This window comes from Drosophila bipectinata, chromosome XR, assembly GCF_030179905.1.
Source record: "Drosophila bipectinata strain 14024-0381.07 chromosome XR, DbipHiC1v2, whole genome shotgun sequence".
In the NCBI taxonomy this organism is placed as follows: Eukaryota; Metazoa; Arthropoda; class Insecta; order Diptera; family Drosophilidae; genus Drosophila; species Drosophila bipectinata.
In genome coordinates, this window is record NC_091735.1 from 20,480,428 (window position 1) to 20,496,736 (window position 16,309).

The 16,309-nt window shown below is 37.3% G+C and overlaps 4 protein-coding genes across 4 annotated transcripts; 1 reads left to right on the forward strand and 3 right to left on the reverse strand.

The window, feature by feature from the left end:
• The first annotated feature begins 1,079 nt into the window (after positions 1-1,079).
• On the forward strand, positions 1,080-1,914 carry LOC108132482 (prisilkin-39). The gene is made up of 2 exons (XM_017251916.2): positions 1,080-1,185; positions 1,432-1,914. Exons 1-2 carry the CDS (start codon positions 1,183-1,185, stop codon positions 1,771-1,773), a joined length of 345 nt encoding a protein of 114 aa, XP_017107405.2. The 5' UTR covers positions 1,080-1,182; the 3' UTR covers positions 1,774-1,914.
• A 2,444-nt stretch (positions 1,915-4,358) lies between these two features.
• Positions 4,359-5,730, reverse strand: LOC108132460 (cuticle protein). The gene is made up of 2 exons (XM_017251894.3): positions 5,589-5,730; positions 4,359-5,480 (listed from the first exon to the last, which is right to left on the reverse strand). The coding sequence occupies exons 1-2, from the start codon at positions 5,589-5,591 to the stop codon at positions 4,392-4,394; spliced, it is 1,092 nt and encodes a 363-aa protein (XP_017107383.2). The 5' UTR covers positions 5,592-5,730; the 3' UTR covers positions 4,359-4,391.
• A 1,542-nt stretch (positions 5,731-7,272) lies between these two features.
• On the reverse strand, positions 7,273-7,868 carry LOC108132454 (uncharacterized). The gene is made up of 2 exons (XM_017251887.2): positions 7,833-7,868; positions 7,273-7,634 (listed from the first exon to the last, which is right to left on the reverse strand). Exon 2 carries the CDS (start codon positions 7,630-7,632, stop codon positions 7,273-7,275), a length of 360 nt encoding a protein of 119 aa, XP_017107376.2. The 5' UTR covers positions 7,633-7,634; positions 7,833-7,868.
• A 1,902-nt stretch (positions 7,869-9,770) lies between these two features.
• On the reverse strand, positions 9,771-11,166 carry LOC108132459 (pupal cuticle protein G1A). Its single transcript, XM_017251893.3, has 2 exons — positions 11,009-11,166; positions 9,771-10,915 (listed from the first exon to the last, which is right to left on the reverse strand). Exons 1-2 carry the CDS (start codon positions 11,009-11,011, stop codon positions 9,824-9,826), a joined length of 1,095 nt encoding a protein of 364 aa, XP_017107382.2. The 5' UTR covers positions 11,012-11,166; the 3' UTR covers positions 9,771-9,823.
• Positions 11,167-16,309: the final 5,143 nt, after the last annotated feature.

Genomic DNA, 16,309 nt, shown 5'->3' on the forward strand with positions numbered 1-16,309 from the left:
CTAAAAAAAAAAGGAATAAAATAATCCCATAGCTTAACTTTATTATCTTTAGTTTTTTTTAATAAATAAAAAATATCTAAAATTAATTAAGGTTTATGATAACTTAAGAGCATTAACACTATATTGAATTTGAATTTTAAAAAATATATCTCTTCATCTGTTTAAAACGCATTTTTTAACGTAAAACGTATACGTAACGTGTAACGTATTTTTCAACGATTTTTATACCGCAAATTTTCTTGAATTATTAATATTATATAATACATCACATTTTTGTTTAATTGAAAAATATTTATATCTATATTAGAAATTAGGATCTAGAAACTACTTGAAGATTCTACTCTACTCTAATTTAATTTTACAAGTGAATATAAAGTTTATTGGGAATCTTATAGCATAAATTAATTGGGAAAATAAAGCATCAATATAGGCATTTTTTAAGCTCCAGAATAGTTTATTTTTTTAAATAATTAAATATATATGTAAGTACTAGAGACGTTATTAAAAAAATGATTGGAATACTACAAATTTTTTGTAAATACAGAGTATTTATTTTATTTTTATAAAATAAAAACAGTAATAATCTTGAAGTAAAAACTAGTTCTTTAATAAGGAATAATGAATATTTTGTATTATTTTATTTAATATATGTCAAGATTTTGATAACTTTTTCGAGTGTATTACCCTCTATGAACGTGGTTTTTCCAGGGCCAGACAATTTGGAAGCTTTGCCGGCCGGATGAGTCGTTGGACACACACCATGGTGCTAACATGACGATGACAGACGAACATGACGAGCACCAAGCCTGGACCAGGGGGGCTGGGTAACTAGGGGAAGAATTCTCCACAGTCTACTATCTTCTGCCTTGTGGCCCCTGTCCCCGGCACCCGTGTCATCTGTCCAACGGGTTGTGCCCGTTGAGTAATGAGCTCTGCGTCCGGCGACATGTCCGCACCAAGGCGTTCCGGATCGGTGTTGGTTGTAAAGTATGGCATCTGATTTGGTTGCACAAACCGGGCTTAGAAGCAAACCTATATAAAAACTAGAGACTCCAAGCAGATCATCAGCAGTTGCTCGTCGCCTTCCAATCGCGGTGTTTAGACAAGACTAGTGAGAACGATTCTCCCAAAAGGATATTTTCGATAAGAATTTATAAAATAAAACTACATACCATCTTAAAAATGGTAAGTAACTTTCTATTAGTCGAAAATTTAGGAGATATATTTTAAATTAAACTTGAGCTAAAAAAAAAAACATTAGTTTGGAAACAAATTTAGTAAAAGCAGCTTCTTGATTAAAAAGATAAACTTTCTTTTAATAATCACATTTTTTGGTTTTAAAATCTAAATAAATATTAAATCTTTGTCTAAATTAATAATTCTAGTCTTATAATCGTATTAATTATCAATTATCATCATCTAACACCATAGAACTCCCTTACCGTACTGGTCATCCTTGCTGCCACATTGGCCTTCTGCGCCGGTGATGTTTCCCACTTGTCCCGCAGCTACCTGCCTCCTCTGGCAGGCGGATACTCCGGTTACTCCTCCGGCTACTCTTCCTACCCCTCGTACTCCAGTGGTGGAGGCTACTATTCCACCGGTGGCAGCTACGCCTCGCCGTTGATCTCCTCCAGCTACAAGAGCTATGCGGTGCCCCAGTATACCTCGTATGTGACACCGTCCCGTTCCTACCTTCCAGCCGATGCGGGCTACTCCGGCTACAATGGCCTGGACACCCAGTACGGCAGCAACGGCGGATACGTATACTAGGATGTATGTCCCCTTTTTTAGAAGCAACAATGGACACTTCCTCCAATAAAAAACCTATTTTTTTTCCCCACTAGGCGTAAGCTATTTTTTACTAAAAATTATTATCAATGCTTTTTACTAAATAAACGAGATTCAAAACTAATACAAAAATATTGATAAAATATTTATTTTTATTAACTTATTTTTAAGGATTTATAAAGGATTTTTAAGGATAGGTATGGAAATTATTTCGATAGATAGGAAATTTTATTCAAAATTACTCATCTCTAGAAGTTTCAAATGACTTAAAAACGTCTTAAATTAATGCCGATTTCAGCCGTGCATAAAGCCCTAAATCTTATCGATTACTTTTTCTCCAAATTTGTTGATCTCACAACTAAGTAGGCCTTATACACAGAATTTCCTATATAAGTGGATTGGATTCCGTAAATCAGAATCAGTTTGGTCCGCCCAGTCGGACAGTCCAGAAGCTGACTAAATATTTTGTTTTTTATTTTATATATTTTGTTTTTAATTTTGTTTCGTCTTCTTAATTTCTTTAACCAGTTCAGTGGACTCTGATATTCCTCCACTATTTCGATTTTGATGGTGTTTAAGCTGGTGTTTGTTAAATATTTTTTTTTTTAATTCTTATTTTTGCTAGTAATCACTACTGTGGACTCTGAAGCGCCTCCATTCTTGTCTCCTAGACAACGTTTATGTCCTAAAGGGCGTTTTAAGCGGTTGTTTCTTATTTAAATATATATTTATTTATTTATTAATTTTTTTTTGTCTTCTTAATTTCTTTAACCAGTTCTGTGGACTCTGATATTCCTCCACTATTTCGATTTTGATGGTGTTTAAGCTGGTTTTTGCTAAATATATTTTTTTTTAATTCTTATTTTTGCTAGTAACCACTACTGTGGACTCTGAAGCGCCTCCATTCTTGTCTCCTAGACAACGTTTATGTCCTAAAGGGCGTTTTAAGCGGTTGTTTCTTATTTAAATATATATTTATTTATTTATTAATTTTTTTTTGTCTTCTTAATTTCTTTAACCAGTTCTGTGGACTCTGATATTCCTCCACTATTTCGATTTTGATGGTGTTTAAGCTGGTTTTTGCTAAATATATTTTTTTTTAATTCTTATTTTTGCTAGTAACCACTACTGTGGACTCTGAAGCGCCTCCATTCTTGTCTCCTAGACAACGTTTATGTCCTAAAGGGCGTTTTAAGCGGTTGTTTCTTATTTAAATATATATTTATTTATTTATTAATTTTGTTTTGTCTTCTTAATTTCTTTAACCAGTTCTGTGGACTCTGATATTCCTCCACTATTTCGATTTTGATGGTGTTTAAGCTGGTGTTGGTTAAATATATTTTTTTTTAATTCTTATTTTTGCCAGTAACCACTACAGTGGACTCTCCAAATGCCTCCATTTCTCATAGACACCGTTTATGTCTGAAAGGGCTCTTTAACCTGTTGTTTCTTATTTAAATATATATTTATTTATTTATTAATTTTGTTTTGTCTTCTTAATTTCTTTAACCAGTTCTGTGGACTCTGATATTCCTCCACTATTTCGATTTTGATGGTGTTTAAGCTGGTGTTGGTTAAATATATTTTTTTTTAATTCTTATTTTTGCCAGTAACCACTACAGTGGACTCTCAAATGCCTCCATTTCTCATAGACACGGTGTCTATTATTATTATTATTATACTATTATGTCTGAAAGGGCTCTTTAACCTGTTGTTTCTTATTTGAATATATATTTATTATACCCTTGAAGAGGGTATTATAATTTTTTCCAAAAGTGTGCAACGCATTGATGGAGACATCTCCGACCCTATAAAGTATATATATTCTTGATCTTTATATTCTTGACCTCCTGAGTTGATATGAGCATGTCCGTCTGTCTGTTTGTTTCTACGCAAGCTGCGCGAAAAAAAGAAAAAAACAATTTAATTAAATCTTAAATTTTTGGCGAATTTTTGGGCGGGCTTTTCAGAAATGAAGTCCACGTGTCTGACACTGCACTGGGACTGATAAATATAATACACACATATGTGACACCATGGGGTGTCGAACTCGAGACTTCCCTTCATAGAAAGTATATATAGAAATAGAAATTAAATTAAATAGTAAGGAGACCATGAATATATTTAAGAAAGTAATTTTCTTAAGGGGCTTTCTATATTGTGTAAAATCTTTTAATTTACGGAACTTATCGTCCGTTTGATGGAGCCGGCTGGTGTCAAGCGTGTTTAAATTTTCAAAAGCGTTTTTCTCGAAACCATGTTTTTCGAGCTGATGGAAGTTCTACTATAGGTCGCAAAAATTAAGAAATCGCAATGAAATTTTGTACACATGTTCCTCAAGAAAATGTCCATCCGTAGTGCCAAAATTGGCTGATAATATTAAAAATTATCTATTAAAAAAATTTAAAGTAACAAAAAACAGGAAAATATCGTTTTTTTTTAATCAAAAAAATTAAAAAATTTAAAAAATTTAAAAAATTTAAAAAAAAATACTCAAGTGCAACATAATTTTTTTGTATTTAATTTTATTTCAATTAAAATATAAAAAAAAAACTTTTCGTATAAAATATCGTTTTGAACTCGTTTTTGTAGAGATGCTCTTAGTGTTTCAGACGGTACTCGTAGCCACCGTTGGAGGCATAGCTTCCGGACTTGTGGCCACCGCGGAGTCCGGATCCCTGAAGGTGACCTGAGCCGGAGCCATGGCCGTAACCAGAGGCGTGGCTAGAGCCGGAGTAGCTGACGTGAGAAACTGCCGGTGCGGAGTAGGTCTTCCTGGGAGCAGCAGCATATGATCCATGGTGAACTGAGGCGGCTGGCGAGGAGTAGGAGGCGGCTGGAGCGGAGTAGGTAGAGGCAGAGGAAGAGTAAGCGGCAGCTGGAGCCGAGTAGGTGGCGGCGGGAGCGGAGTAGGTGGCGGCGGGAGCGGAGTAAGATGCAGCAGGAGCGGCATAGGAGGATCCTCCAGTGCTATATCCTTTATGGGAGGCAGCGGGGGCAAGATACTGCCTGGAGGGAGCAGCCACTGGAGCGGAATAGCTTCTATGAGAGGCAGCTGGAGCCGAATAGGAGCCACTGGATCCTCCGGAAAGGGAATAGGAGGGACCAGAAGAGGCTCCACCGGAATAGGAGGCAGCTGGAGCGGCATAGCTCTTGACAGGTGCCAGGTACTGCCTAGAAGGAGCAGCAACAGGAGCCGAGTAGCTTCTATGCGAGGCAGCAGGAGCGGCGTAAGATGATCCTGAGGAGTACGAGGTCACGGGAGCAGCATAAGATCCATGGGAAGCCGATCCAGAGGAGTAAGATCCCAGGGAAGCAGCTGGAGCCGAGTAGGATCCATGAGAAGCGCTTCCCGAAGAGTAAGAACCATGAGAAGCCGATCCTGAGGAGTAGGAAGCCACAGGAGCCGAGTAAGATCCATGGGAAGCCCCTCCAGAGGAGTAAGATCCATGGGAAGCCCCTCCAGAGGAGTAAGATCCATGGGAGGCCACCGGAGCGGAGTAGGTAATAGCAGGTGCTCTGCGGGCATAAGTGGCAGCCGGAGCCGAGGCATAGGAACCGGAGGAGCTGCTGGCCGCAGCACTATAACCGCTCTGGGCGCCCACCTTGGGCGGCAGGTAGGAATTACTCAATGGCATCACCGATCCCACAAAGGCCATAGCCAAAAACAAAGTAAATCCAAAGGAATTCTGCAAAAGAGAGAATAATACGTTGAATTACCGACATAGAAGAAAGGGGCTATTGGGAAGGAAAGGGGCTTCCCGCAAGAAACCTCGAAAAAAATCCAAGTCACTTACCATTATTGCTATTTTTGATTACAAGTTTCAACCGCTGTTCCAGCTTCTAAGGAGGCAGATGGAACTCTGTGAGCCAAGATCAGTGAGCCAAGACTTTTATAGGCGATCTTCGGGCAATGCCAGTGCGGTTCTTTCGAGGCACTTGCCATTCCCCCAGCAAGACGCACACCAAACACAAAAGAATTAAAAACAACCCAAAAAAAAAAAAGAAAAAATAAAAATAATAAATAAATAGCAAAAGTCTTAGAACGCAATGATGATAGTTTCGCTTACTGTCTGGTGGCTTTTGGTTTAAACAGCACTGAGCTACAAAATCAAGGAACGAAAATGGACGTATAAAGATAAAGTTTTAAAGCAAAGATTATATATAATAATATATAAATAATAACAATATTATATATAAATATAATAATAACCATATTTTTGTATTAAATAATAAATAATAATATAATATACAGACTTTTTTTTTAAAGGCTTTCAAGAAATACTTTTCTCACAAATCAACGTTTATTTATTTTAATTTTCTTTAAGATTTTTATAGTCTAGGAGTGGTGGGGTTTTAAACAAATAATCTCTTTAATAATTTAAACTCTAAAAGCTGGTATTTTTAAGTAATATTTGTTTTATCATTTTATTTTTAGTTTTAAATAATTATGGCTTATTAGGCTTAAAAATATAAATAGATTTATCCTGTAGGTACCTCTAGCTTTCTATAAGGAGCATCAAAAATCAATGACTGTTTCTATTTAGTTCAAAATTTTGATGTGCAGTGTAAATGAAGAATAGCGCGATTGGAGGATGTCGTAGCCTCTATTTATTTCGAGCGTTTATACTTATTTTTAGCCATGTCCATTTCGGAAGTCGCCGAGAGTAATTAATGATGCCCGCCGTTCTGTGGCGTTTTGTGTGCCGCGGGTGCGAAGTTCGCGCGGATAATCGCCTCCAATCCCCGCCAGAATCAGACACGAAACGAGAGGGCTTTAGTAACTGAAATCCGAGCTTCAAAATCCCAATCTTTCATCTGAAAAGCGAATTGTAAGCCCGCTTCTCGCATGCCAAACGATTACTCATCACTCACATTAATTATAAATCCCCGCATATCGGCGGGCTTAATGGTCGGATTTCCCCCTCAAATCCCCCATATATTCTTTCTTAAATGCGTGAGTTTATATAATTAAAAATAAAATGTTTGAATCTTTAGTCAAGAGTCTAATAGAATTGACAACAAACAAAAAATTGCAATTGTGGAATTTGCATAAAAATGGATAGGAATTCTGGGATTGAATTTATGGCAATAGCTGTTTAAAAATCATTTCATTTAGTATTCAATTTTTTTTATCTTTTGAAGAAAAAAGAGTCATAATTTAAAAGCGATTAAGATACATAAATAATAGAATAAAGTCAGGTTTCTAAAAATAATACTTTTAACTAAAAAATTTCTCTACTCTTTTTTTTTCAGCGTAAAAGATCACAAAGCAATTTATTTTTTTTGTTCCCCACCTTTCGAGGTGCGTAGTTTAATTGATTTTTTTTTCACGAATAGACTGTTAATAGCTATCTCGAAAAAAGATCAGTTGCTTTTTGGCTTCGAAGCCATAAAGATGTTGGGCCAACAAAAGAAATCCAAGACTCAATGTCAATCCAAAGAAAATAAGTTTAAAAAACCTTTAAAATAAATTTACTTTTATTTATTTTTCTGTGGCATATCCTTGGCATATGCCACAAATAGTATATTTTTCTTGCTGGCCACTGGCCTTCCATCATTATCCTCGTGACGAACTTGCAGGCTACCAGAGTTTAGGGTAAAACTCCCCACCAATTGGCCAGGTTTTATATAATAGTTTTGGCCCAAAGAAGTGGGTCGATGTTCGGTGATGAAGTGATACATCATGGGATCCGTTTCCTCAATGATTAGCTTGGGTCTGGAGGTTGTCATTGTCATGGCTTCCGTATCCATTGGGCTGCCAATGGAATCAATTGGTTGGGCGACATTTTTGGGAACCGTTATAATTAAAAAATAGGCTATAATCTTCAGGTAATTCATGGCTAAAAAAAGAAATATAAATGACGAAATTTTATAAAATGTTATATAAAAATAAATAAAATATTAAACAATATAATTAAATATATGAATAAGCTAAGAACAAAATTCGTGGTTGGGAATTATAGTGTGGGAATTGTGGATAACACCGAAATGATAACTATTTTGCTTAAAGTATAAACTATAAAATGCTGATAACCAACCATTTTTTTGTCGAATTTCAAAGTAGGGAATTACATGAGATATACATTTTATAAACTAAACAAAAGTCCAAGAGTTTTATAAACATTTTAGTAATGAAATCTCTCTCATTCCTCACTCTCCTTGCAATCCAAAGAAATTCTAGGTTTAAGATCGAAATAAAAATTAGAAGATACTGATGAACAAGAATTTTCAAAATACACCAAGAAACTAAAATCAGAGAGAAAATTATTTTTTTCAAAAATCTTTGTTATGAAATCTTACCACTATTTTTTTAAATTGAATTCACTCTCCCTGTAATCCAACGAAATTGTAGGTTTAAGAACCTTGATCTCCTAGGATATAAATTTTACAATATTCTAAAGTTTTATCAAGATACAATAATTAGAGTATTAATTTTGTAATCACTGTAGTAACGAAAACTTACCACTATTTGTCAGATTAAATGCAAGTCCTCACTCTCCTTGTAATCCCAAAAAAATGTAGGTTCTGAAACCTTTTAATATGAAATGCGATTCCTTCTGCTTGCAATTCTGTAATGCGATTCCTACTGGTTCAGCTGCATTCTTTTATATCCTGAGCTGGGATTCTGAACCTTCAGGAAGAGCTCTCTCCCAACTTTTGTTGGGCCCCTTCCTGATCAGCTTTCGATTGTTTTTTGCTGGCTTCTGTCAATTGTTATCTTTTATTGTTTGCTTTTTATTTTTCGTGGCCCGTTTTGGGCATAACAAGTTTTGGACATTAACCCGATTTCGATTTCGCACTAACCGATACAATTTATAAACATATGCATCGGTGTGTATAAAACTTTTTGTTTCTGTTTTTTTGGTCCATTCACGAGAAACAGAGGCGAATCGAAATGCAAATTTTTGGTGACCATATGGAGTGCATATATATCCGTATTGGCACTATACATATATATATATATTTCAATTTATATATATGGAGTCATATTTGCCTGGCGACAGCTTCGATTAGATTGCTTTCGATTGGATTAGGTATTCAATGTATAATTAATAAGCTCTGCTCTCCTAATGGCAAATAAATGTTTGCTAGTTTGTTTATATATATCATTCCGTTCGATTTATAGTTTTAAAGTCTTTATTTTTACCAGAAGTTTTCGTTGAAGGCAGCTTCAACTATTTGATTTCTAATAAAAATTGGTGCACAGATTTGGATCTTATTGGGGATCTTATGGCATTTTAATTCGAATTTTAGGGAGCTTAGGTTCACTTTAAGTGTCAAAACATAGATTTAATGGTAGCTGGAAGCTGTGGTAATAAAATTGGAATTTTGTTTGTCAAATGCGTTGAAAAATTCCACTGTATTGGCTAATTTTTTATAAACTTGTTTCTCTTACAAGTTTTGAAAGTTTTTTAATAGGTTTATTTAATAGAGTTAGGATTTTGTGGTTTTTAGATTGATTTTGCACATTAAAAGAAATGGATTTTGGAAACTAAAATAAGAGAAATACTTTTGAATTTGAATTTTGTCATTTTGAACAACAATTTTTATTGTTTTATTTTTGGTTTAAACTAAAAAATTTAATCAAAAATCTATAAAAGCACTGATCTTTGATATTTTTATCACTGTTTTGTTTTATGTATAAGTCTTTTGTCTTTAAATTTATTTATTATGATCTTTTATTCTGCATTTTTTCTCGATATTTATCGAAAACCGATAAAAACTGATCTTGGTTTTGATATTTTATCTTTTAATAATTCACCATATTGATCGATAAATAATATATTCAAAATAATCAAAATAATATATTGATCTATATTAATCGACAACCGATAAAAACCAAAAACTGTACTGATCTTTGATCTTGTTCATACTTATTTTTTTTAGAAATTCTTTTAAAGAAATTCCCCTTCAATCTGATTAAAAGATTTGTGTTTTTGTTTTTTTTTAGCACATTATTTATGATTTATTTCACGTTAAAAAAAAAAGTTCGTTGTATGATTAGCTTCGTTTTTGGTGGATTCAGTATCTAGTAAACGTAACCACCGTTGGAACCGTAGACGGTGCCGGATCCGGAGTAGCTGCTGACCACTGAGGGAGCGGTGTAGGAGGAGACAGCCGGGGCGGAGTAGGTCTTGGCCACCACAGCGGGAGCAGAGTAGCTGGAGACGGCGGGGGCGGTGTAGGTGGACACAGCTGGGGCGGAGTAGGTCTTGACCACGGCGGGAGCGGTGTAGGCCTTGGTCACAACTGGAGCGGTGTAGGTGGAGACAGCGGGGGCGGTGTAGGTGGACACAGCCGGGGCGGAGTAGGTGGACACTGCCGGGGCGGAGTAGGTCTTAGCCACCACAGCGGGAGCGGTGTAGGTGGAGACGGCGGGGGCAGAGTAGGTCTTGACTACGGCGGGAGCGGTGTAGGCCTTGGTCACCACAGGGGCGGTGTAGGTCTTGACCACGGCAGGAGCGGTGTAGGTCTTGGCCACCACAGGGGCGGTGTAGGTCTTGACCACGGCAGGAGCGGTGTAGGTCTTGGCCACCACAGGGGCGGTGTAGGTCTTGACCACAGCAGGAGCAGAGTAGGTGGAGACAGCAGGAGCCGAGTAGGTGGACACAGCTGGGGCAGTGTAGGTCTTAGCCACAACAGGAGCAGTGTAGGAAGTCACAGCTGGAGCCGAGTAAGTCTTGACCACGGCGGGAGCCGAGTAGCTAGTGTAGCTCTTGCCCAGAACCGGAGCGGTGTAGGTGGAGGTGACGGCGGGAGCGATGTAGGCCTTGGAGACAGCGGGAGCAGTGTAGGTGGTCTTGGCCACTACAGGAGCCACGTAGGAGGCAGCGGGCTGCTCGTAGGAGACGGACTCCTCGGCGGCAGCTGGAGCGGCGTAGGACTCGCTGGTGTAAGAGGCAGCAGGAGCGGAGTAGGACTCGGACTCGTAGCTGGCCTCGGCGGCGGGGGCGGACTCGTAGGTCTCCACCGAGTTGGTGGCCTCGACGGGAGCCTCCTGGTAGGACTCGTAGCTGGTGGAGGCAGCGGCGGAGTGGGGTGGCAGGTAGGTGTTGGTGAGGTGGCTGACATCGGCGGAGGCCAAAGCCAGGAGGGCCAGAGACAAGACGGCGAAGAATTTCTGCAAAAAAAAAGGCGAAATAGTGTCAGACAATCGAATGGCTGGGAGGAGACTATCAGGATAACTGTGTGGTAACTGGGAGGTGGAACTCACCATGCTGTTGCTGTTTCCAGAGACGGGAGAACACTAGTGAAGAACTGGCCACGAGACAACATATTTATAGCCGAAATGGCCAAAATTTCTGGCCAACTTGATACACGAATGTCAAAAGGTGCTACAAAACCAGAACAAATGCCGGCGAATGGGATGGGTGATTTAGATTTCGATTTTTTTTGTGTTTCATTTTTGGAATAAAGGTATCAGACACTGTGACAAAAAGGTAGGATAAGTTTACTGATTCTTTTATACTTTTGCTAAGAAAAATATGAATATAAAATATATAACATTTTATTATTAAGAATTAAAATAAAGAAATTGTTAAAGAAAATTTCTAAAAATTAAATCTTTCATCTTATTCTTTAGAAGAAGCTTTTCTTCTTTTCTAAAATTTTCTAAGAGGTTTTTTCTAAAATTTCTACAAAATATGTTAATAGACAAAAAAATTAAAGAAACAAATTACAGAATAACCATTTTTTATAAGAAAATAGGTAATTTAAAATAAAAAATATATATTTCAATATATAGAAAAGCCACACAAGATATGCATTCAATTTTTAATAAATATAAAATATGAATTACTAAATAAGAAATTTAAAAAAATCGCTGAGGACAGCAGTTTATTTAAATTTGAATATCACTCTTCTAGTTGTTACAAGTGTATAACTTAGTTTAACAATAATCCCATTGTTAGCTTGTTTGTTGTTTTTTTTTCTGTGCATAAAGTCACAAACTATATATCGCCTATAAAGTAGACGGGAGAAATAATAATGAAGCACTTGGTTGGCAAAGTCAGCTCATTAGTCGAGCCATAATATTCGGATCCCAAAGACCTCCACCACGTACCCCTACCCCAGCCCCGCCCCTGTTCCAGGTGATTCTTTTGATTGTGATTTTGATACTCGATCCGAAAACGATTCCGAGCTAAAACCGATAACAGGCCGGTCAGCAGAAGAACAAGGGGGCAGCAGAGAAATGTTATACATGTGAAATGGGCAGAGAAACTCGTTATGGAACTCCATTCATAATTCAGTTCCGTCACTTGCTCATCCATCAAGGCATAAACAAAAAAAATTTGAAAAGCAAAAAGCACCAAGCAAGCAACACAAAAAAAACACGAAACCCTAAAAAAAAGAAGATCTCTGACGTCGATCGAGTTCTAAACCATTAATCATATTCGGGGGAATTACCTAGAAATACAAAGACCTTTACAGGGCAGGAAAGTGTGTTTCCAAAATCAGTTTGATTTTTGGAAATGCCCGTTTCAAAATGAAAACTTTTAATAGATTTTTTTTAAGTCTAAAGCGCAAAGTTATTTTTAAATTATTGATCATTATTCAATACAATGTCAATAAATTTTCGGTTTTGCCAACACATTTTAAAGCCATTAAATGTTTTTGGTTCATAATTTATGAAAACCACAAATAATTTATTATTATTTCGTTTAAAACGGAATTTAAATTGAAACAAGAAGATAATGGAAGGTATTTATTATTCATTTAACTTTAGTTTTACCTTAATATAAGACAAGATAGGACAAAAATTATTAGCAACATTGTTCCTTTTTTAAGTTTAAAACTCAATGCAATAATATTATGTTTAACTTAAAATGCATTTTATTTTAAACAATTATTAATATACATCATGCTATTTTTCAGTTGAAATAGTTATTTTTCCTACCTTATTTTATTCTCTTATTTAAATAGATTTTTATAAACTTGCAGAGGGTATTAATATTATGTATATTATGATATTCTCATATCATTCTCATTCGTGATATATATCCGGTTTTAACTGCAAGGGTATATCAACTTCGGCTCCGCCCAAAGTTAGCTTTCCTTTCTGGCTTTGTCCATTTTTCGTAATGCGATCCCTTGAAAACGGGGCTTACCCCTAAAGGGCCTACAGTGATGCCTATATCTTCCCCAATTCTCATCCGATTCTCAAGCGGAGTACCTTAAAAGATTTAAAGATCGATTGCCCACCATTCTGCATCAAAATCCTGAGTCAAAGGATTTTTACATATTTTGTCCATTTTCGTGATTGGGTCCCTTGAAAATGGGGTTTTCCCCTAAAGGGCCTACAGTGATGCCTATATCTTCCCCAATTCTCATCTGACTCTCAAGCGGAGTACCTTAAACGATTTATAGATCGATTGCCCACCATTCTGCATCAAAATCGTGAGTCAAAATATTTTTTAGATTTTTTGTCCACTTTTGTGATGGGATCCCTTGAAAATGGGGTTTTCGCCTAAAGGGCCTACAGTGATGCCTATATCTTCCCCACTTCTCATCCGATTCTCAAGCGGAGTACCTTAAACGATTTATAGATCGATTGCCCACCATTCTGCATCAAAATCCTGAGTCAAAATATTTTTCAGATTTTTTGTCCACTTTTGTGATGGAATTCCTTGAAAATGGAGCTTTCCCCTAAAGGGCCTACAGTGATGCCTATATCTTCCCCAATTCTCATCCGATTCTCAAGCGGAGTACCTTAAACGATTTATAGATCGATTGCCCACCATTCTGCATCAAAATCGTGAGTCAAAATATTTTTTAGATTTTTTGTCCACTTTTGTGATGGGATCCCTTGAAAATGGGGTTTTCGCCTAAAGGGCCTACAGTGATGCCTATATCTTCCCCACTTCTCATCCGATTCTCAAGCGGAGTACCTTAAACGATTTATAGATCGATTGCCCACCATTCTGCATCAAAATCCTGAGTCAAAATATTTTTCAGATTTTTTGTCCACTTTTGTGATGGAATTCCTTGAAAATGGAGCTTTCCCCTAAAGGGCCTACAGTGATGCCTATATCTTCCCCAATTCTCATCCGATTCTCAAGCGGAGTACCTTAAACGATTTATAGATCGATTGCCCACCATTCTGCATCAAAATCGTGAGTCAAAATATTTTTTAGATTTTTTGTCCACTTTTGTGATGGGATCCCTTGAAAATGGGGTTTTCGCCTAAAGGGCCTACAGTGATGCCTATATCTTCCCCACTTCTCATCCGATTCTCAAGCGGAGTACCTTAAACGATTTATAGATCGATTGCCCACCATTCTGCATCAAAATCCTGAGTCAAAATATTTTTCAGATTTTTTGTCCACTTTTGTGATGGAATTCCTTGAAAATGGAGCTTTCCCCTAAAGGGCCTACAGTGATGCCTATATCTTCCCCAATTCTCATCCGATTCTCAAGCGGAGTACCTTAAACGATTTATAGATCGATTGCCCACCATTCTGCATCAAAATCGTGAGTCAAAATATTTTTTAGATTTTTTGTCCACTTTTGTGATGGGATCCCTTGAAAATGGGGTTTTCGCCTAAAGGGCCTACAGTGATGCCTATATCTTCCCCACTTCTCATCCGATTCTCAAGCGGAGTACCTTAAACGATTTATAGATCGATTGCCCACCATTCTGCATCAAAATCCTGAGTCAAAATATTTTTCACATTTTTTGTCCACTTTTGTGATGGAATTCCTTGAAAATGGAGCTTTCCCCTAAAGGCCCTACAGTGATGCCTATATCTTCCCCAATTTTCATCCGATTCTCAAGCGGAGTACCTTAAACGATTTATAGATCGATTGCCCACCATTCTGCATCAAAATCGTGAGTCAAAATATTTTTTAGATTTTTTGTCCACTTTTGTGATGGGATCCCTTGAAAATGGGGTTTTCCCCTAAAGGGCCTACAGTGATGCCTATATCTTCCCCAATTCTCATCCGATTCTCAAGCGGAGTACCTTAAACGATTTATAGATCGATGGCCCACCATTTTGCATCAAAATCCTGAGCCAAAATATTTTTTAGATTTTTTGTCCACTTTTGTGATGGGATCCCTTGAAAATGGGGTTTTCCCCTAAAGGGCCTACAGTGATGCCTATATCTTCCCCAATTTTCATCCGATTCTCAAGCGGAGTACCTTAAACGATTTATAGATCGATTGCCCACCATTCTGCATCAAAATCGTGAGTCAAAATATTTTTTAGATTTTTTGTCCACTTTTGTGATGGGATCCCTTGAAAATGGGGTTTTCGCCTAAAGGGCCTACAGTGATGCCTATATCTTCCCCACTTCTCATCCGATTCTCAAGCGGAGTACCTTAAACGATTTATAGATCGATGGCCCACCATTTTGCATCAAAATCCTGAGCCAAAATATTTTTTAGATTTTTTGTCCACTTTTGTGATGGGATCCCTTGAAAATGGGGTTTTCCTTTAAAGGGCCTACAGTGATGCCTATATCTTCCCCAATTCTCATCCGATTCTCAAGCGGAGTACCTTAAACGATTTATAGATCGATGGCCCACCATTTTGCATCAAAATCCTGAGCCAAAATATTTTTTAGATTTTTTGTCCACTTTTGTGATGGGATCCCTTGAAAATGGGGTTTTCCCCTAAAGGGCCTACAGTGATGCCTATATCTTCCCCACTTCTCATCCGATTCTCAAGCGGAGTACCTTAAACGATTTATAGATCGATTGCCCACCATTCTGTATCAAAATCGTGAGTCAAAATATTTTTTAGATTTTTTGTCCACTTTTGTGATGGGATCCCTTGAAAATGGGGTTTTCCCCTAAAGGGCCTACAGTGATGCCTATATCTTCCCCAATTCTCATCCGATTCTCAAGCGGAGTACCTTAAACGATTTATAGATCGATGGCCCACCATTTTGCATCAAAATCCTGAGCCAAAATTTTTTTTAGATTTTTTGTCCACTTTTGTGATGGGATCCCTTGAAAATGGGGTTTTCGCCTAAAGGGCCTACAGTGATGCCTATATCTTCCCCACTTCTCATCCGATTCTCAAGCGGACTACCTTAAACGATTTATAGATCGATTGCCCACCATTCTGCATCAAAATCCTGAGTCAAAATATTTTTTAGATTTTTTGTCCACTTTTGTGATGGGATCCCTTGAAAATGGGGTTTTCCCCTAAAGGGCCTACAGTGATGCCTATATCTTCCCCAATTCTCATCCGATTCTCAAGCGGAGTACCTTAAACGATTTATAGATCGATAGCCCACCATTTTGCATCAAAATCCTAAGTCAAAATATTTTTTAGATTTTTTGTCCACTTTTGTGATGGAATCCCTTGAAAATGGGGTTTTCCCCTAAAGGGCCTACAGTGATGCCTATATCTTCCCCAATTCTCATCCGATTCTCAAGCGGAGTACCTTAAACGATTTATAGATCGATGGCCCACCATTTTGCATCAAAATCCTGAGCCAAAATTTTTTTTAGATTTTTTGTCCACTTTTGTGATGGGATCCCTTGAAAATGGGGTTTTCGCCTAAA